The 18,926-nt window shown below is 51.3% G+C and overlaps 8 protein-coding genes across 8 annotated transcripts; 5 read left to right on the top strand and 3 right to left on the bottom strand.

The window, feature by feature from the left end:
* Positions 1-1,200: 1,200 nt before the first annotated feature.
* Positions 1,201-2,121, bottom strand: P170DRAFT_505303 (ankyrin repeat domain-containing protein; the record flags this gene model as incomplete). The annotated part of the gene is made up of 1 exon (XM_024854277.1): positions 1,201-2,121. One exon carries the CDS (start codon positions 2,119-2,121, stop codon positions 1,201-1,203), a length of 921 nt encoding a protein of 306 aa, XP_024709861.1.
* A 918-nt stretch (positions 2,122-3,039) lies between these two features.
* P170DRAFT_483172 (rhamnogalacturonan lyase) lies at positions 3,040-4,929 on the bottom strand. Its single transcript, XM_024853893.1, has 4 exons — positions 4,606-4,929; positions 4,294-4,471; positions 3,164-4,234; positions 3,040-3,099 (listed from the first exon to the last, which is right to left on the bottom strand). The coding sequence occupies exons 1-4, from the start codon at positions 4,854-4,856 to the stop codon at positions 3,067-3,069; spliced, it is 1,533 nt and encodes a 510-aa protein (XP_024709860.1). The 5' UTR covers positions 4,857-4,929; the 3' UTR covers positions 3,040-3,066.
* Positions 4,930-6,798: 1,869 nt separating this feature from the next.
* P170DRAFT_398179 (aldo/keto reductase) lies at positions 6,799-8,379 on the top strand. Its single transcript, XM_024846214.1, has 7 exons — positions 6,799-6,984; positions 7,045-7,191; positions 7,261-7,365; positions 7,420-7,701; positions 7,753-7,808; positions 7,869-8,014; positions 8,070-8,379. The coding sequence occupies exons 1-7, from the start codon at positions 6,916-6,918 to the stop codon at positions 8,234-8,236; spliced, it is 972 nt and encodes a 323-aa protein (XP_024709859.1). The 5' UTR covers positions 6,799-6,915; the 3' UTR covers positions 8,237-8,379.
* A 285-nt stretch (positions 8,380-8,664) lies between these two features.
* P170DRAFT_346892 (N-terminal L-serine N(alpha)-acetyltransferase NAT4) lies at positions 8,665-9,683 on the top strand (the record flags this gene model as incomplete). Its single annotated transcript, XM_024843593.1, has 2 exons — positions 8,665-8,728; positions 8,983-9,683. 2 exons carry the CDS (start codon positions 8,665-8,667, stop codon positions 9,681-9,683), a joined length of 765 nt encoding a protein of 254 aa, XP_024709858.1.
* Positions 9,684-9,760: 77 nt separating this feature from the next.
* On the bottom strand, positions 9,761-11,264 carry P170DRAFT_348073 (GPI-anchor transamidase subunit GAB1; the record flags this gene model as incomplete). Its single annotated transcript, XM_024843665.1, has 5 exons — positions 9,761-9,999; positions 10,047-10,669; positions 10,719-10,921; positions 10,993-11,057; positions 11,123-11,264. The coding sequence occupies 5 exons, from the start codon at positions 11,262-11,264 to the stop codon at positions 9,761-9,763; spliced, it is 1,272 nt and encodes a 423-aa protein (XP_024709857.1).
* Positions 11,265-11,473: 209 nt separating this feature from the next.
* nop7 (mRNA-binding ribosome synthesis protein NOP7) lies at positions 11,474-13,833 on the top strand. Its single transcript, XM_024854276.1, has 3 exons — positions 11,474-11,555; positions 11,615-11,713; positions 11,789-13,833. The coding sequence occupies exons 1-3, from the start codon at positions 11,534-11,536 to the stop codon at positions 13,705-13,707; spliced, it is 2,040 nt and encodes a 679-aa protein (XP_024709856.1). The 5' UTR covers positions 11,474-11,533; the 3' UTR covers positions 13,708-13,833.
* A 257-nt stretch (positions 13,834-14,090) lies between these two features.
* On the top strand, positions 14,091-16,233 carry P170DRAFT_432194 (uncharacterized protein). Its single transcript, XM_024848208.1, has one exon. It carries the CDS (start codon positions 14,359-14,361, stop codon positions 16,216-16,218), a length of 1,860 nt encoding a protein of 619 aa, XP_024709855.1. The 5' UTR covers positions 14,091-14,358; the 3' UTR covers positions 16,219-16,233.
* A 429-nt stretch (positions 16,234-16,662) lies between these two features.
* On the top strand, positions 16,663-18,858 carry P170DRAFT_398167 (NAD-dependent succinate-semialdehyde dehydrogenase). The gene is made up of 4 exons (XM_024846213.1): positions 16,663-17,187; positions 17,253-17,340; positions 17,410-18,679; positions 18,731-18,858. The coding sequence occupies exons 1-4, from the start codon at positions 17,065-17,067 to the stop codon at positions 18,846-18,848; spliced, it is 1,599 nt and encodes a 532-aa protein (XP_024709854.1). The 5' UTR covers positions 16,663-17,064; the 3' UTR covers positions 18,849-18,858.
* The last annotated feature ends 68 nt before the right edge of the window (positions 18,859-18,926 follow it).

Below are 18,926 nucleotides of genomic sequence, written 5' to 3'. Positions count from 1 at the left end.
TGGTTAGTCTGGTTTAGAAACCCCACTATCGTGCAGTGTCGCATTGGTGGCCGGAAATACGAGCTGCATGGTGATTTAAGATCATCACTTCTGGCCTCATCCTGTAGTTGCAAATATGCTACCCCAACAGATTGTTGGAATGGAAATAAGGTCGGTTTAGCATAAACACCAACACATGATGGGACCTATCCAAGTATCTTCATGGCCTATGAAAACCTCAGTATATTCTTTTATGTTAGTGCCATTGCATACTTTCTCGACCTTGAACTGTTGATAGTCACCCTTGACGTGGTATATGAATCCTTTCGAGGGTTGACTGAGCTTCAGGTGCTCGTCCTCCTGTACCTATGCCGTCATTTTTCACATAAATTCTATATTATTCTTCTGGTTGCTCTTCGGGATCCAGTGTTCTCAATTGAAATTATTGACCTTCTTTACTGCGAAGATTGAAATTTGTCAACTAGCTGCGCAGACAGGAAGGTCAGGTCGACACCATGGGGCTGTACGTGCTTGAACAGAGTCCACAGTGGCATACATTGAGCCTTTCATCAGCCCTGTTCTTTATCCTTCTTCTTTCTCTTCTCCTCAATATCCTCGTCATCGTCTTTTTTTATTCTCCCCTTCTTTGGGATTGGGCAATGCAGAGCCACTATAGGGCGTAAACTTGAAGATTGGCCCGAAATTCGCTCTGACACGGGCAGCTGAGCCAACTGCCCCGTAATGAAATGAGACCGCTGGATACAGCTGTCCCACCGTTTCATATTCATATGAGCCTGCAGAATTCAGACATCAATAACCTGTCGGGCCCTGGGTGGGGGTTCAGAACTCACCGACTCTAACACCATCTATTGAAAACCAAATATGTCTCTGGTGTGCATCCAGGGCAACCCCTACTGTCTGTCCGATGCGGTACATGGGACCGTTACAGAGCTGGTCATCGGCATTTAATATGTAGCCATCGTCACTGTGGTAGCCCCAAGTCCCGCGATCCCATCCAATCATCGCATCAAGTGCGTTGGCTTCTTGGAGGAACCCGATTGCGATTGCGCCGAGTAATGATTCAGAAGCGTTAGTCATAGAATGTCATTAAGCTCGAAATAATACAAGGGGTTCTTCTTGCCTGTTGTTTTGACATTCCAAAACCTCCACCTCGAAATAGAATAAATCATCTTCCTTCAGAATCGGCACGCAGCAATTTGCTCAGATGGCACTACTCAGCTGCATGCTCACTTCTCTGCTCGGGGAAATCGCGGTCACCCATGCCTCCATTTTGTCCTCCGAGAGAAATACCTCGGGGTTTCGGTCTGCAGACGACCAGCAAGATGGCCGCAGCGCTTGCTGGAGATTCCCCTTCTGTGCGCCACGCTGCTCGAGCACATAGGCTTCCTCGTTCAATCCGTAGCATTCCGCAAGCTCTAGTGCAGTCCAGCCGTTGGGATCCGGTACGCTGAGGTCAATGTTATCTTCTCCCAAAATTAGATGGAAAATCTGCTTGCATTGTTCTAGCATGACGCTGCCTGGTTCTGCGGGCTGTTTGAGCACTGCGGGTAACGCAGCTTCGAGATCATCCTTCCTCCTGCTTTCTGGCAAGTGATCAAGGACGTTCTGGAACTGCAGTTTGTCGGCACCCATCGCAGCGTGGAGAACACTGCGACCACATCCGTCACGAACCCCCGCCATGGCCCCGGCTGCGAGGAGCTGTGGCACTATTCTCGGGTGTGAGCGAGCGGCGCTTTGAAGTGGCATCGTCCCAGTGCGATCTACCACGTTTGTATTGGCGCCGGATTCAAGCAGCACGAGTACATGTTGACGACATGCCAGACTCAGGTGGAGTGCAGACCGTCCGGACCTGTCCCGGATACTGGAATCGGCGCCGGAGTTGAGTAGAAGCCAAATGAGATCTACAGATCCGCGCCAGACCGCGGCGTGTAGCGGCGAGCCCATCCGACCTCCCTGAGCATTGGGATCTGCGCCTGCGTCAAGAAGACGCTTGCAAGTCTCGAGCTTGTCTTCGAAGGCAGCTTCCTGTAAGGCAGGGTGCATAGCTCCTCCGTAAATGCCGGAATTGGCTTTAGTTGCTTCGAGGCGAAGGGATACGATCTCTTGGTTGTCGTTCCGCATGGCGAGGTAGAGATTCAAGTAATCCTGAGTATAAGCGGCCGTGACATGGAAAACGGAATATCAAGAGAGAAAAGGAAGAAGATACCCAGCATAATGGACAAGACCGAGTGCGGGGATCCTAGTTACTCTCTCTAGTGCAACGTGTTTTTGTAGATCAGCACACGCCATCTCGACAAAGGAATTCCGTGCGACGACTCACAGTGCTTGAGACACGTCTATAACTCGGAGGGCTGCTTTGATCACGACAATAGCTGCAGCACTAGAGTCCGGCGCAGCTTTAGCGGCCCTGAACGGATCCTGCGATTCGGGTTTTTGTTTTCATCTGCACGGTGACGGAGCGCGAAACAACCCGTCTGCTGCTCTTTAGTTGGCCCTAGGGTAAGAAATCTTTCTCCAACGCATTTACCTCGAAAACTCGTCGGTCTTGGTGCTCCTGCATGTCCACGTCATCTTTCTTTTCCCTGCGCCCGTAGTGAATCTGCAATGTTGAGCTGTATTTGCTGTGATGAAGTTTTGTTTGTGGTACTAGCATGCTTTACTCTGCGTGTGGAGGTGATTGTCGTCTCTTTCCTTATCTTTTCTGTCCTCACTAGGATTAGTCACGTATTTGGAATGATTGCTAGATGGATTTGTGCTTATTTAGATTTGGCATGCTGGCTGATGAACCCGGTATCCATGTTGAGAACGCAAAATGATACAGATAGCCAATTCCCTAGAGTCAATGCTGACAGACTATCATAGTACCTAATCTGAACAATTTTTGAGAAACATATTAAATTAAACACTCTCCGAAGATAAAACAGTAAAGCCACTTAGCTAAAGGTTCGTTAGAAACAGTTCATTCCAGGATGTTGTATTCTCCGTAGAATCCAGTAGGCCATGCCGAACGACTCATTAAGTTCAATAAGCGAGTTCATTGCAGTTCTAATTATATCCTCACGACATTTAGACGTAGTAGAGTTCGACCGCATCGATGATCTATCGATTATTAGCACCGCTTCCCAGCATTTTCCAAGTAGAAAATATAAGGGAATGAACTTACGTAGTTGGCGCTAAGGAATCCCTCTCCGCCGGATCCGGACACAACACTAATCTTCAAAGTGTTGTCGCCTTGCACCAGGTCGTCGGCCGCAAAGGTACAGTTGTAGACCTCACCAAAGCCACGGTAAGCGCCGCGGGTCACTCCCCGGCTGTCAATCTTCGAGGGGGCGTCGGGGGCGTCGCAGGAGGCCTCGTTGAGAGTAAGCTGGGGCCGACCGCTCTGGAAGGCAAGCGTGGTGGCAATTCGCACTATCACGTCCGATGAAATGGATTCGGAGAGGCTGAATTGCACTTCTTGTCCGTCGTTCACGTCCGCGAAGATGGCCATGGGAAAGTCGCCGGTCTCGCTCTCGTCAACCACGAAGGCTGAGGCGTTCCACGAACCCATTCGGTCATCCGACGGGTGCATGCGAAGCTGCTTGTCTGCGTTGAGGAAACCCTGCGGAGTGCCATCGTATTCGCCGATCTGCCAAACTGTGGTCCGCTCCTGCGTGATGATGGGGTTGGTGGCGCTGATGGAGGCAGAGGCCGTCTCGCCCGCCGCAACGGACACGGTGGTTGTGGCTGCGAGAAGCTCGCCCTGGTATAGAGCCAGCGTGTAATCACCCTCAACGATCTCGGGCGTGGTAAATGTTCCTGAGGAGGCGTTGGCCCAAGATTGGTACTCATCGTTGTACAAATGCACGATGGCTGGAAATTTGTCAGAAGTACCACTGGCCTTGCCGGAAACAACGCCGCGTCCGGAAGAGCCGACATAGCCTTCCAAATCAAGGTCATTGAAGAAAGAAACATCGAAGTCATCCCATGAAGGAATATCACTTCCACTAAAAGACAGAACATAGGGACCAAAGAAGCCCGTGCGGAAGTCTTCCGTCTGGACATGGCCCGAGTTCATGTAGAAAGTGACAGAATGGTAGCTACCACCATTGTTGAGGTCAATATCACGGAAGAAAGGTCCCCCGGAGGACTTTTCACGCGATCTGGTGTCGGACAGGAAGCATGCATGAACAGAACTATCCTCCGTATATGCGCAGTATACGCTGTCGTCGATGAAGCGCTGGGAGGAGTAGAACTGAAAGCGAAGTCAATGATAGTCTCAACATGGTCAGGGTTTGTTCCTAATCTGCGTACCTTTCCTCTCGTCTCGCCATCGACGAGGAAAACATCGCTACCTTCAATTGTCTCTCCGTCGGTAGTGTCGGAGACTTTACCCTCCTTGTAGGCCTGAGGAAGGTTGACGAGCCGGGCAATGTAGCGCAATTCGCCCACGCTTGGCTGATCAACCGTATAGGTGCCCATGTAAATGGCACTCTTTCCATCCTCGAAGACGTAGTAGTGGGTGAGATTGAAATCATCACTCTCAACCTTGGCAGACACCACGGCATAATTTCCTGTTGGTATCGATTAATTATCAAGTCTGATTATGAAGCTCCACAGAGAAACCAACCTTCTGTGGTGTGGGTTGTCTTGGTGGCTTCGCCCAATCCAGAGGCAATGTGACTGCTAGTATCAGAGGATTGATATTCTTCGCCTTGATAAACAATTGACGAGATTGATCCCGTGGAGTCGATAGTCACTTTGATGCCACTTTCGCCCTCCGTGTCAACGACAATGCCATCATCAGTCTCATCAACAGTGAGGCCCGTCACCGCAAAGGGCAAGGCAGCAGCCGCTAGGAGCCACGACGATCGCATGGCTGAAGTGAAGAGAAAAAGGGCTGTTTGGAAAGAACAGGTGGGAGGAGTTGTGATTGATTTTCAAACTGCTTTGGCATAGGGCCAACAACTGTTGGAAAACACCGAACTTATAGGCGTTGCATGGCATATTTCGACCCTTTCATCCTTCGGCAAATTTCTTCATTGATACTCGACCGACGATCATTAACAACCCTGTCGCACTTGCCCTGGAGCGAAATTATTGATCTCGGGTTTATTAAGCCTCGTCATCGTGTACTTGGCACAGACGGGTACACGGAGGGCTCAACTTGGTGAAGAGCGGCATCTAGCAGGCCGGACATATTTCCCAAGCCGTTGCAAATTCTCTAGGACATGCAGCGAGCGAACTGCAAAAAGACGCCAAGCTCCAGGGGTGCTGAAAGCTTCGGTGTGTTTTCCCCTTGCCAACGTGGAGTCATACGCTGTATGAAGCTGGAGACAAGGATGCGGGTCGGGACTAAACTCACCATCCCTGTAAGGAGGTCATAAGGTGCGGGGATTTAAGAAGATTAATATAAAAATTCCGACTGCATCCTTGGGGGCCATGTTCTTCGGGCAACCGGAGTCGGCCAAACGGACTCGAATACAGATTCGGGATAGAAATATCAGAGGGGGTCCTGGTGAAGGGCAGATCGTCGAATTCAGGGTTGGTTTTGGAAAGCATGCAGCCAAGGCTAATGCACGTCTCGGTGGATGTTAGAACGGAAGCCCGAAGGGGTCTGAGGGCCCTTAATCGTTCGTCTCTGTTCACTGCCGATCTTCGCCCAATGCACTAGAATCCGCCGTTAGTTGTGAAGCACTTGATCAAGTCGTGCTGCCTCTGGCCCCTGCGATATCGACTTTTCTCGCTTCAGTGCATAATCGCGCCATCGGATTCTGTTTATGGTGCCATTTGGAAAATGCGGTTGAACTGATATTGCAGAGTATGCTGTGTCAAGAATACCCGTTGCTGGCATTGATGCGACCACCGCCAGGCTAGTTGACAAGCGGTACTACGGTGTCCTCGAAGTTCCGAGAGGCATGGAAAATAGCAGCAACCATGCCACCATGACTGAGGAGTCGCTTGGCTCAAGTCGAAATGGGGACTTTGCGGATGGCTTGAAGCAAAGACCCACGCTTGGCTCAGTGGGCTTATATTTCAAGGAACCAAGATCCATTGATCCCTACTTATAGCGAGGCCTTTGGGAATTATACAAACCAAGGGCGGCTACTCCGTGGGCCATTCCCCATTCTGCCCCACGAAACGGCACCGGAAGGGAGAAGAATCACGCCTCGTAGGGATTTAAACGGGACCAAATGGTGCTTCAAGTAGTCATTATGACCACCAGAGGGACCTTGATCAAATGCAGGCTTATCGCTTGGCCACGAATAATTTAAAATTTCTTGAGAGCATCAGCAATTAATCAAATGGCGTGCCTTTGCAACATATCAAGACTGTTGGGTAAGTCGACGGCGCCAGCTTGGAGAAGAGTGGGTTGAGGATTGGGGTAGCCTTAGCGTTAACAGAGCAAGCACGACATGTCAATAATAGATTGGTTTCCCGGGCAATGGATGACAAGCAGGTCCCGGAACAAATAAGCGAGATTATCTGATATCTGATCATCCATGCAGGCATCGGACATGGAAAATCGATTGAGGGGGAACTCCTCAGGAACACCTTCTGCGATAAGCTTTTGTCTCTGCATACGAGCATGATGCATTTCAACAAGGTGGTTTGGACTCGCTCGTGGATGGGCGCTGAACTGCTCCAATAACACGGGAAGGATCGCGCAATCCATCGCGGCAATGAGGGGACAAGGCGATGGAACAAGATCCGGCCCAATCAGCCACAAAGCCTCGGCATTATCTCCATCGATTTCTTATCGGGATGGGTCATCCTGGAGGGGTCTTTCATTTCCTCATCGTGAAGAAGGATTGCATCGACCCTGACCCTTCCGCTCTTCTTATATCAAGCTTCTCGCTCCGCTGCTCTGCGGTTGGGATTTTTCCTTTCTATAATCCACTTCGTTAGAATTAGTACCAATTCAACCATATCATCATGTCTCTAGGACGCACCTTCAAACTCAACTCCGGATACGAAATCCCCGCCGTTGGCCTGGGAACCTGGGTATACACCTCCCAACAGATTGATTCATTGTAAAAACAATGCTAACCGATGGGCCCATAGCTCTCAAAACCTCATGAAGTAGAAGATGCGGTCGAGACTGCTCTTCGTCTAGGATACCGCCATCTGGACGGGGCGGCGGTCTATCGAAACGAGGTGGAAGTGGGAAACGGCTGGAAAAAGTCCGGGGTGCCCCGTGACCAGATCTTTGTATGTCCCTGCCAGAGACGAAATTGACAGCATAACCCCGGCTTATATTTTCCTCGTTCTCAAAAACAGATCACCAGCAAGCTATGGAACACACACCACCATCCCGACCACGTCGAAGAGGCTCTCGACAAGACTCTCCAGGAGCTGCAGACAGACTATCTGGATCTTTACCTGGTATGGATGACATTCAATGAACTGAAATGGTTACGAATCTAACACAAGCATCAGATCCATTGGCCTATCGCTTTCGAGCACGCAAATGACACCTTCACGCCCATCGACCCTGTTACGCAGCGGTTCCGATTAGCAGATATCCCAATCGCTGACACCTGGGCGGTTCTCGAGAAGCTCGTCAGGGCAGGAAAGATCCGCAGCATTGGTATCAGCAACTTTACCATCGAGAAGACCCAGGAGCTCCTGAAGACCGCCGAGATTCCCCCGGCTGCCAACCAATACGAGGCTCACCCATACCTGCAGCAGCCTGGTCTGCTAGAGTTTCTCAAGGAGAAGGTAGGAATATATGTCCGTGAACCAGGATCAAGGTTGACTCATTATCGATAGAACATTCTCCCTGTCGCATATAGCCCGCTGGGCAACAACCTCGCCAATCGCCCTCGGTATTTCTCGTCCTAGTCTCTAAAGCACCCTCGGATCCCCACTAATATTATATGTTATAGTGTTATCGATGATTCGACTGTCCAGGAAATCGCTACCAAATTGGGCAAAGACCCTGCTGCTTTGCTGATCTCGTGGGCCGTCCAGCGTGGCACTGCTGTCTTGCCCAAGAGTGTTACTGCCTCTCGTATCGAGAGCAACTTCCAAGGTATGACCGCTTCTATTCCATGCTCAGTGCGAGCGTGTTTGGCTAATCAAACTAGACTTTGTCATTCCCGACGCGGAATTCGAAGCCCTGAACAAACTGGAACGTAATGAGCGTTACAGCTACCCTTTCCGCTGGGGAATTGATGTCTTTGGAGAACTTGGCGCTGAGGAAGCTGAGCGACGAGCGGAGGAATATGCAGTTAGTCAAAGAGCAAGCGCATAGAAATAGGTTGGGCCGTGTTTAGCTGTGAGTTGTCTTGGTAGCAATGATCGGTCATGGTTGGAGAAATATATATCCCGTGGCTTTATTATACTAGAGCTCGGTTTAGCTACTCTTCGCTAGAAACCTTCAAAATTAGAAATGAGAGAATGATTCACATCAGTTCAAAAAAATTAAAATTCCATGGGATTGTCGAAAATCGACATGAGAAATGATGTATCCAAACCCCGAGGAGGGCGACCTGGCGCGACCCGAAAACACCCACATCAAAAAAGGGATCGCGGACCTGTCAACTTGGAACTGCCAGGAAAACCTCCGAAACAACACTACCCCACGCAATCCATCAAACAACTCAAGAAGATCAGCTGGCAAAATTAACACTGCCTCAACTGGACTGGAACTGGAGAATTGAAACATAAAGAAGCCTCACGATGCCATCCTCCGTCCAAGAAGGCAGAGTGACCAAGCCGAAACCGAAGCGGTCGTCACAGCGCAGTTCGACCAGGGACAAGATGGAACTGACCGACATTGATCGTGAAACAGGTAAGGATCTTGATCTGCAGCCGTCAAATTTATTTTCGTTTCATTTTTTCTTTTCTTTTTATCTGTAAAAGCGTGAAGTGAGTGGGTTTCGCTGGATGGTTGAGCTTGATGTACAGTTTTCGAACTGAAGAGTTTCTATTCTGAATTTGAAATTCAGAGATCATCGGAGATAATTGATAAACTGAAGAGATCCTAATACGTTTTAGATTCACGATCACTTCCACTGGTGGAGCGCACCAATGAACTGCCACTCGACCAGCTCCTGTCATTATATGTACCGCCCGAGGAGCTCACATTCAAGATCACTACGCCTACGGCCAATGAAGCTGCCCAGGAAAAGCAAGATCACACTAGTGAAGGTTTAGACTATATACTGGATATTTACACCGCCGACTCAATACCAACTGCCGACTTCGAGGCATGCTTCAAGCTCATCGAACTCACGTCATCAAACGCCTACACGGGTTCCAGTTTCGGTTGGTCTCCGTCGAAAAAGGTCAAGGAGATGCGACTCCCTGATATGAGGTACATGATCCTGCGGCGGGGCCCTCGGGCCACCGACAAAGATGGTAGCGCACAGCCTCTAGGGTTTCTCTCCTTCATGGTGACGTACGAAGACGGGAAAGAAGTCCTTTACTGCTATGAGATTCACCTGTCTCCTGATGCCCAAGGACAAGGACTGGGTGAGCAGCTGATGCGAAGATTCGCAAATATCGGAAAACGAATTGGCCTGGAAAAAGCCATGTTAACGGTTTTCAAATCAAACAAGCAAGCGGTGCGCTTTTACGAGAAGCTTGGCTATGTCGAAGATGAGTTTTCCCCTAGGCCACGGAGGCTGCGCAACGGGACGGTTAAGGAACCAGACTATCGGATCATGTCCAAGTCATTGAGAGCCGACGGACAATAGCTGTACATAGAATCGCATGGCGAGGAATTGGTGGAGTCGGTAGAGCCGCAGTAATACAAACTAATGCATGTGGGGGTTTACACCTGTCTCACGTCTTTGCCTCGCGCCTCAGGGTTCTCCTGCTCCCACTGTTCTCGGAGAGCAGCGAAAATTGTATCCGCAAGTAGGATCGAAAGTCCCAGACTCCATACCAGGGTGATCGCGTAGAAGAAGTTGGCATTGCCAGAGCCGGCGTAGATCCAAAGGTGATAGAACGCGGGACCAAGGAGAGTAGCGTAGAGTAAAGCGGAGATAGCGAAGAAGGTGTAGCGCATTACTTCTGAATGTTAGACATGTCATCTTATAACGGCGCGAGGGACTTACAAGGGAAGAGATGCCGATAAAGTGGCAGCAGCGCAAAATAAAGGGACGCATCAGAGATACTCGGGTAAGGCTTGAAGATGGCGAAAACTCCCAGAAGGGATGAAATGACAAAGAGTGGTTGGTGCCGTATCCGTATACTAAGAGCTCCAACGTATGCCGCAAGATGAAGCCAGAAGACGCCGAGAAAGAACTCCCGGAACGAGTCGAATATCTCGATGAAGAAATACCACCATAAACCGACATTAGGAGTGAGGTCAGGCACCAGCAACTGAAATCCGTATGTTGCCGAGACGAACTCGTACAAGTTGCCAACAAGCAAGCACGAGACCCCGAGCAAGCCCGCTATGCTTAGCACGAAGACCACCAGATGTTGAACTGCGAAAGTAGCCATTCCGGAGGGGGGTTTGACGCCCTGAGCACGTCTGTCGTAGGATAAAAGGACGAGCGGGATAAATAAGAGGGCTGGGTAGATTGACAAATACGAGGCGAATCCGAGCGATAGCATGGCATTGATGCTGTTTCCACTAACGGCGTTGGACACACCGTATAGAATGCCGGTTGTAGTCAACACACTCGTGGATCGGCCGAGGCAAGTTGCGATCGTAAATGGGTTGAACAGGAACCTGATACGTCAGAGACATCAGGCCAATGTCATTGTGAAGGCATCCGTACCATGCAGCGATTTCAATTCCATCCCACCGAATCTGCTTGCGGAGCGCACTGTACAATCTCCCCGATACCGCCTGGTTCGAGTCCGATATCGTGACGAGCGCGTTCGCATTCACAAGGTCAATTATCGCGAAGAATAGAGCGGTAGGGAGAGGGTGTTCTCTGGCATTCGGTAGCAGGGAAAATATAGGAAGGAGAAGAGGTGCCTTCATATCAGTCGTAAGCAGGGCGCTATTGTTGTTACGAGGTGGGGAGGAGGCGCTGGCTGGTTTCGTACCTGATGGAAGACTCCTCCGTCATAAGGGGACACATTGTGAGTATAGAGGAACAGGCCTTCCTGCACTGAGTCATTGTGTTAGCGGCATCAGTCGAAACTTCCATCGCTTTGCATTGGCAATTGGACTCACGTCTCTTGAAGCTATTGACCGGAGTCGACACCTCGACTCTCCCCGTAAGCAAATCCGGAAGAGAAGGAAAAAGAAGGATGAGCAGGACTCGCAGTGTGAGGGCACCTGCGAATACGACTGCTCTCCTCCGACCGACGCACATCATGTAAACAGCAAGATGACTCGAAATCAACGACCCTTCCCTTCCGGAGAGACAGACGGGAGTAGGTAAGTCAGCAGTCTGTCCCTTTCGGCCAGCGCCAAGACTCCGCGCATTTCCCTTTTCCGCGGCGCACGGACCACCCCATCCGATTAAAAAAAAAAAAAAAAAAAAACTTATCGACAATAAATTTTCGGGTTTATCAGACTGAGCTTCTTCCAGTCTCTTTCCCTCCACCCCGTCAATCACCCCCCAATCCAATCCACACCACCATGGGTAAAATAAAGAAGAAGGGTGAGATTTGTTATTCTCGGATGCGCGACAATTATTTTACTAACGTTGATCACTTGTAGGCCAATCCGGTCAGGCCAAAAACTACATTACTAGGACGCAGGCAGTGCGCAAGCTTCAGATCTCCCTGCCTGATTTCCGTCGACTATGTATCTTCAAAGGTATGAGCCGAATGAAGACTTCATTACCTACTCAAGTATCGCTGTTCTGACGTGGTTCTTTTTGCGATCGTGCAGGAATTTATCCCCGTGAGCCTCGGAGCAAGAAGAAGGCCTCGAAAACTTCGACCCCCAACACCACATTCTACTACACCAAGGACATCCAGTATCTTCTCCACGAACCTCTGCTTCGGAAATTCCGTGACCAAAAGGCCGTTGCCAAAAAGATTGCCCGCTCGCTTGGGCGCGGAGAAGTCGGCGACGCATCTCGTTTGGAGAAGAACCATGCGCCGAAACTGAGCCTGGACCATGTGATCAAGGAGCGCTATCCGACTTTCATTGATGCCCTGAGAGACCTGGACGATGCCCTGTCGCTTCTGCACCTGTTCGCGAACCTGCCGTCGACCACGCATGTTCCCCCCAAGACCATTGCGCTTTGCCAGCGCCTATGCCACGAGTTCCAGCATTTCCTGATCACCACCAACTCGCTGCGGAAATCCTTCCTTTCTATCAAGGGAATCTATTACCAGGCGACTATCCAGGGCCAGGACATCATGTGGTTGGTGCCTTACCGATTCGTGCAGCGTGTTAACGGAGATGTCGATTACCGAATCATGGCTACCTTCGTCGACTTCTACACTACTCTGCTGGGATTTGTGAACTTCCGTCTTTACTCCACCATTGGTCTCAGATACCCGCCTAAGTTCGACACCCGAAGCGACGAGAATGGTGCCGAATTGGCCGCCTTCACCCTCGAGGGCCAGGCGGTTGGCAACACTCCTAAGGCCATTGAGGCGAGTAACAAGCCGAAGAGCAACGCCGATAACAAGGAGGTTTCTCGCGAAGTGCAGGCGAAGGTTGACAAGGTGATTAAGAAGGGTAAATTGGACCAGGCGAAGAATGACCAGACCGTCGACACAACGGAGGAATCCACCGATGCGATCGACAAATTTGAGCCCACCGCTCCCGAGGCCGATACCCTGCCGCAGCCCGATCTGAGTGTGGACGGTGCCGGCTCCTTGTTTGCGCCCTACACCTTCTACATCTCCCGAGAGGCCCCTAAGGCTCCCTTGGAGTTCATTCTCCGCGCTTTCGGATGTACGCGAATTGGTTGGGATACTGTCTTGGGTGATGGAGCTTTTACGCATAACGAGGCGGACACCCGGATTACCCACCAAATCGTGGACCGACCTGCTTTGCCCGAGGGAGCTCTTCCCACTGTCCCTGCTGCGTCGCAGGACGGCGCGGGTGCGGGACAGAAGGTCAAGCCTGGTACCCGGATTCCGGGTCGCACCTACGTTCAGCCTCAGTGGGTCTGGGACTGCATCAACGAAGGAAAGCTTCTCCGGCCCGATCTCTATGCTCCGGGTGCTACTCTGCCCCCTCACTTGAGCCCCTGGGTCAAGCCTTCCAGAGGTGGCTACGATCCTCGCGCCAGCTTGGCTGAGCAAGAGGAAGAGGGCGAGGCTGAGATGGCCTCTGAGGAGGACAGTGACGAGGAGATGGAAGAGGCGACCGACGACAAGAAGGCGGACACCAAGGACGAAGAGTCCGAGGTTGAGGGTGAAGATGATGATGAATCCGTCAACGGTGGTATGGATGTTGCTGGCACCGACGACGACGAGAGTGAGAGCGAGGCCGAGGAGGACGAGGACTTTGGCGGCTTCGATGATAACGACGCAGTCTCTGAATCGGAAGACGATGAGGAATCCGCTCGGACACAGCACCAGAAGGAACTCGAGGCCGAGGCTGCTGGTCTTCCTTTCTCGTCCAACGGTGCCACTGACGAGTCGGGCAAGAAGAAGTCCAAGTTGGCCAAGAAGAATGCCTCCAAGAAGCGCAAGGAAGAGGAGGAACTGGAGCGACAGAAGATGATGATGAGCCGGAAGAAGCGGAAGTTGCTCGAGAAGATGATGTACTCGAACAAGAAGCAGTCGGATGAATCCGCGAAGCTGCGATCGAAGCGGAGAAAGCTTGAGAAGGGCGAGCAGAAATAAACAGGAAGAAAAAAGTTGACTGACAAAATTTGATATCCTTTTTGGATTTGATACCGTTTATAATTGGCGTCTTGAATATTTATACTGTCCATGGCATTGAACCGTTCCACATAGAATGTAGTCTAGTATTTTTCTTGGCGTACAGTCCTCTTCCTAGTGTATTTCACCGCTAAGGGAATTCAACCATTTTCTATCAGTTTACAGAGTATCAATGTCCGATAAAATGAATTATCGACTAGAGATTGTCGGCTGGTGAAAGTAAAATTAACAGTCAGAAATAACCTGGCGACGGATCACGTGATATCAACTTTTTTTTTCTCTGGATCATATTCGGATTGCGCACGTCGACGCGTCCATGTCTCACAAGTCTCTGGCTCTTGCGCCGTAATTTTAAATCGAGTGTTGCTTTCGAATATTCACACATAACAAATTCTGCTTCTTTACTTGATGGAACATTCATGCCCTTGTCGAGACCCCCTGCTAGTATACTGTTCTCGGCGATTGCATCACCTTCCGCACGAGAGGTTCTAATCAATTCTCCGATCTCTGCTTGAGCCTATTGGCTTCCCTCAAACTTTGTGCTCGATCTTGTCGTTGGTTTCCAAGTGTTGAGCTTTCACTGGACGCCCTGTCTTGCCCAAGCAGCGAGGCATGTCCTCCATCTCCGGCAGCCAATCGTCTCAGTTCCTCCCCCCTCAGTCTGCGCAGCCATACACATCCCTGTTTGGAGGTTCCAGCAGTCAAGATGTACCAGACTTGGAACCGTATTCCCTTACGCAGCAGGGCGCTGCGTTTGACCCAAATGAGCTCGATACCATCATGGAAGATGGGTCCTTGATCGAGGAAAACGACTTTTCCGATGACGATGCTACCTACAATGAGAGTGGCGATGAAGGCTCAGACCTAGATGCTCAGCCAGACCTTCCAACTGCGAAGAGCAGAAAAGACAGAAAGGGCGATATCGCGACGACTAGTGCTTCACCGCAGCTCCTCAGCAGCCCGCCATCTTCACCTTCATATCGTCCTAATCGATTCCGAGGCCCGGAGTCTACCTGGAGAAAGTTGACGGCCGAGGATAGGCAGAATGCACAGGCCTTGGAAGACATCCGGGCCAGGGACCTCGCAGCTCACTTGTATAACGCCTATGCTCTGCGGATGCGGGCTCGCGAGATAGCCAGACGAGCAGCTGAGAATGATGAATCAGCAAATGAAACAGAAGCGTTCGCTCCCCCGAAGCGGTGGGCGCTATGGCCTTTGCCTGCGAATGAAGTGCCGCGTGGGAGCGAGCACTTTCGAACAATAGAGGACGAGGCCTGGACATGGAAAATGCCGCCAGACCTTCGGCCGAGTGCAGAACTGGAAGAATCTGTCGTGGCTGTGATGATCAAATCGGCCAAAGAGAGATTCTACTCGAGACCTTGGGAAGCTAGGGATGGATTTTTTTATCAAAAGGACGGCGCCGTGTCTGAAGGGGAGACTAAGGTTGAGAGCATTGGCATGGACGTGGATGTGAAGAGTGAACCGGATACTACAGTTGAACTTCCAATGCGCCCAGTCGTCCAGGCGGACGACGATATGTCGCGACAGCAGCTACGGCCTCTCACGCGAAATATAATTACTCAGTTCGACGACGTCCTCCACGGCCTTCATCATGCGCGCAAAGGAGTCATGGGCGCCGATGATAGCTCGGCCAGTGAATGGCAGACCGATGCAGATAGCGTCGTCTCCGGCACTTTCTCACCCAAGAAAAGGCGCTCAGGTGATCGAAGTCTATCAAGAGGGAGGAAACGCACACGCAGATCATCCCAAGGATCTCAATCCAGGCACACTCGATCGCGGAGCACATACCAGTCTACGGAACGATCTGAATCTCAGGGGGCCTCGAATTCACGAGGGCGATCGCTCAGTAGCAAGACTCCACGATCTGCTAGTCGCATGCGTCTCGGAGCCCGAGACTGGAGCCAGGTCTTAGGAGTCGCCTCGATGGTCGGGGTTCCCCCCGCCGTGGTAATGCGCACGGCACAAAGATGCGCCGGCCTGTTCGGCGAAGACATGGCATTCCAAACATTCAAAGAGGGAACATTACAGCAAACACGAGACGACAAGCCGGGCTGGGTATACGCAGAAAGCGACTCCGAAAAGAGCGAGGCCTCTCTACCATCACCACCACCGAAGCCCAAACGGGGTCGTCCCCGCACGACGTCCCGGGCAGTATCCGTTCAGGCTGACTCTAAATCGCGAGCTACCTCTAGGGCTACATCTCGCGCTACCTCACGGGCAACCAGCCCTGTCAATGATAATGCCGAGGCGACGATCGAACCTAAGGGCAAAGGACCCCATCGCAAGAACGATCTAATCTGCCCTATCAAGAGCTGTCGGCGACACACCAATGGATTTTCACGAACATGGAATCTCAATCTTCATATGAAGCGCGTCCATCCGGGGTATCGTTCCAGAAGCACTGGTGCCAGAAGCTCTGCCTCGGTGCGCGGCGAAGAAGACGAGGAATGAAGCAGGTCTCTATTTCTGTTCTGGGTACATCTTTGGGCTACTGAAACTATGTGAGATGTTAATTCATGTGACGATTAATAGAAAGTCCAGTAAATTGGTATGCTTCAACTTCAACCAAATAGCATTATTGTCTGCATCCATGGATGTAGATAAGGTAATTTATTGGTAAACTGATGTACAGTTTTGATACACAGCATTCTGTCATTGGTTCAAAGTGCCGTAGCTAGACGATATTGCGGCTAATAATTGGTCAGATGCTCCGACGCGCTGATCGACATGCCGATATGGTATTGCCAATACGTCATCGTCATTTATTATCCCCGAGGCCTCGTTCAAAGACAACAACATGCTATAGGATGGATTTGGCGGGGATAGTAAGCCTGAAAGGAGGGTCAATTGAATTGACACACCCTAGATCCTCTCCAGAATGCAATCCAGCCGGTTGATGCCCGGAATGCGACCGTGAAGAAGGAAATCCAGATCGATGACGTCGTCCACGTGATGCGGAGCTTCCCCGCCTGGCGGAATGCCTGCAGCGCTCGGAGGGAAATCTGGCTGTCTCCCACGGCGATAGTTAGACTCTAGTTTCCTCGCTCGCCCTTGCCATTGCGTTATAAGGATCCGCCATCCCGAGATTTCACGCAGTCAATTTCTCTTGTCAGTACTCCTCCCATTCCATTCGTCGCTCCTCAGCCCTTCTTTCCGTTACACCCCGAGATCATCCCCCGCATTTCTTCGACCGGGAGAACGAGGAATCAGACGGAAACTTAGTTCGCTCGGCCTTCTGTCCGAGATCCTGTGGCGCATAGGATTTATAATTGAGAGGGAGGCACGCTCGTTGACACCATGGAAAGACTCATTCGTCCTGTTTCTCGACACTTTTTGAGACCGCGCCCACGTTACCCTTTTTCGATTCCGCCGGCCATTTACGCTAAAAGACTATACACGATGGGCCACACGGTACCTACTGTGCGTTGTTCGTCCTTGTTCTGAGCAGAGAAATATGAGTCTGACCGAGTATCTGTGACATCTAGTTGAAAGATCAGTCTCTCTTCATTGACAAGGCCTATGTCAATGGCGAGTGGGTTGGAGCCCAGTCCGGACAGACCTTCGAAATCCACGGTAGGACAATCCCTCCCCTAACAGTGGAAATTGGGGAATTGTATATCTAACTCCGTCTGAATCTCACAGACCCCGCTTCTGGAAAGCTCATTGGAACATGCCCCGAGTTCACCGCCGCAGACACCCAGAAGGCTATCCAGGCCGCTACGGATGCGTTCTCGACATTCCGCAACACTTTGCCCCGCGAGCGTGCCCGCATGCTCCGTCGGTGGTATCAATTGATGATCGATAATGCAGATGATCTGGCGACTCTGATTACTTGGGAGAACGGAAAGCCCTTCGCGGACGCTAAGGGCGAGGTGAACTACGCTGCCGGTTTCTTCGAGTGGTTCAGTGAGGAAGCCCCCCGTATCTATGGTGACACGATCCCTTCCTCCGTGGCCAGTAACAGGGTGATTACCCTGAAGCAACCGGTCGGTGTTTGCGGTCTTATCACGCCATGGAACTTCCCTGCTGCCATGATCACGAGAAAGGTCGGCCCTGCTCTGGCGGCTGGCTGCACTGTGGTCGTCAAGACCCCCGGAGAGACCCCTTACACTGCCAACGCTCTTGCGGAGCTGGCAAACCGCGCCGGCATTCCCAAGGGTGTTTTCAACATCGTCACCGCTATGAAGAATACCCCTGAGGTTGGCGAGACGATAACCACTAGCCCCGATGTCCGCAAAGTGTCGTTCACCGGCTCAACCAATGTCGGTAAGCTGCTCATGAAGCAGTCGGCTTCCACCATCAAGAAGGTGTCCTGGGAGCTGGGAGGTAACGCTCCTTTCATTGTCTTCGACGATGTCGAGGACCTCGATACCGCTGTCGCCGGCGCCATCGCCTCCAAGTTCCGCAGCTCTGGCCAGACCTGCGTGTGCGCCAACCGCATCTACGTGCAGCGCGGCGTCTACGACGAATTCGCGAAACGATTCGTCGAGAAAGTCAAGACCTTCAAGCTCGGCGCTGGTTTCGGAGAAGGCGTCACCCACGGCCCGGTCATCCACGGTCGCGCCATCAACAAGGTCGACGAGCACGTCCAGGACGCCACCTCTAAGGGCGCCAAGGTGGTCGCCGGAGGCCGCAAGGTCCCCGATCTGGGCCCCAACTTCTACGACCCGACCGTATTGACCGAGATGAACAAGGACATGCTGCTTGCTTCCGAGGAGACCTTTGGCCCTGTCGCGGGCCTGTTCCCCTTCGAATCGGAGAAGGAGGTCGTTGATCTGGCGAACCGCGCCGAGGTCGGTCTTGCCGGGTACTTCTTCAGCGGTAACGTTCGACGGATCTTCCGCGTGGCCGAGGCCTTGGAAGTGGGAATGGTTGGTGTCAACACTGGTCTCATTAGCGATGTTGCCTCTCCGTAAGTTTCTTCCTTCCATATTTAATACCAACCGCATACTAACCGTCTCAGGTTCGGCGGTGTTAAGCAGAGTGGATTCGGCCGCGAGGGCAGCAAGTACGGCATCGAGGAGTTCCTCACGATCAAGAGCGTTACGTTCGGAGGAATGGGTGAGCCTCTGCAGACGTAAAAAAAAAAAAAAAGTGCGATGAGACATTGAAATGTAATTGGATACCGCAAAAAAGAATTGGGTATGGAGACAAATTTT

This window comes from Aspergillus steynii (genome assembly GCF_002849105.1).
Source record: "Aspergillus steynii IBT 23096 chromosome Unknown P170scaffold_1, whole genome shotgun sequence".
NCBI classification, from domain to species: Eukaryota; Fungi; Ascomycota; class Eurotiomycetes; order Eurotiales; family Aspergillaceae; genus Aspergillus; species Aspergillus steynii.
This window is presented reverse-complemented; position numbering and strand designations above follow the sequence as displayed.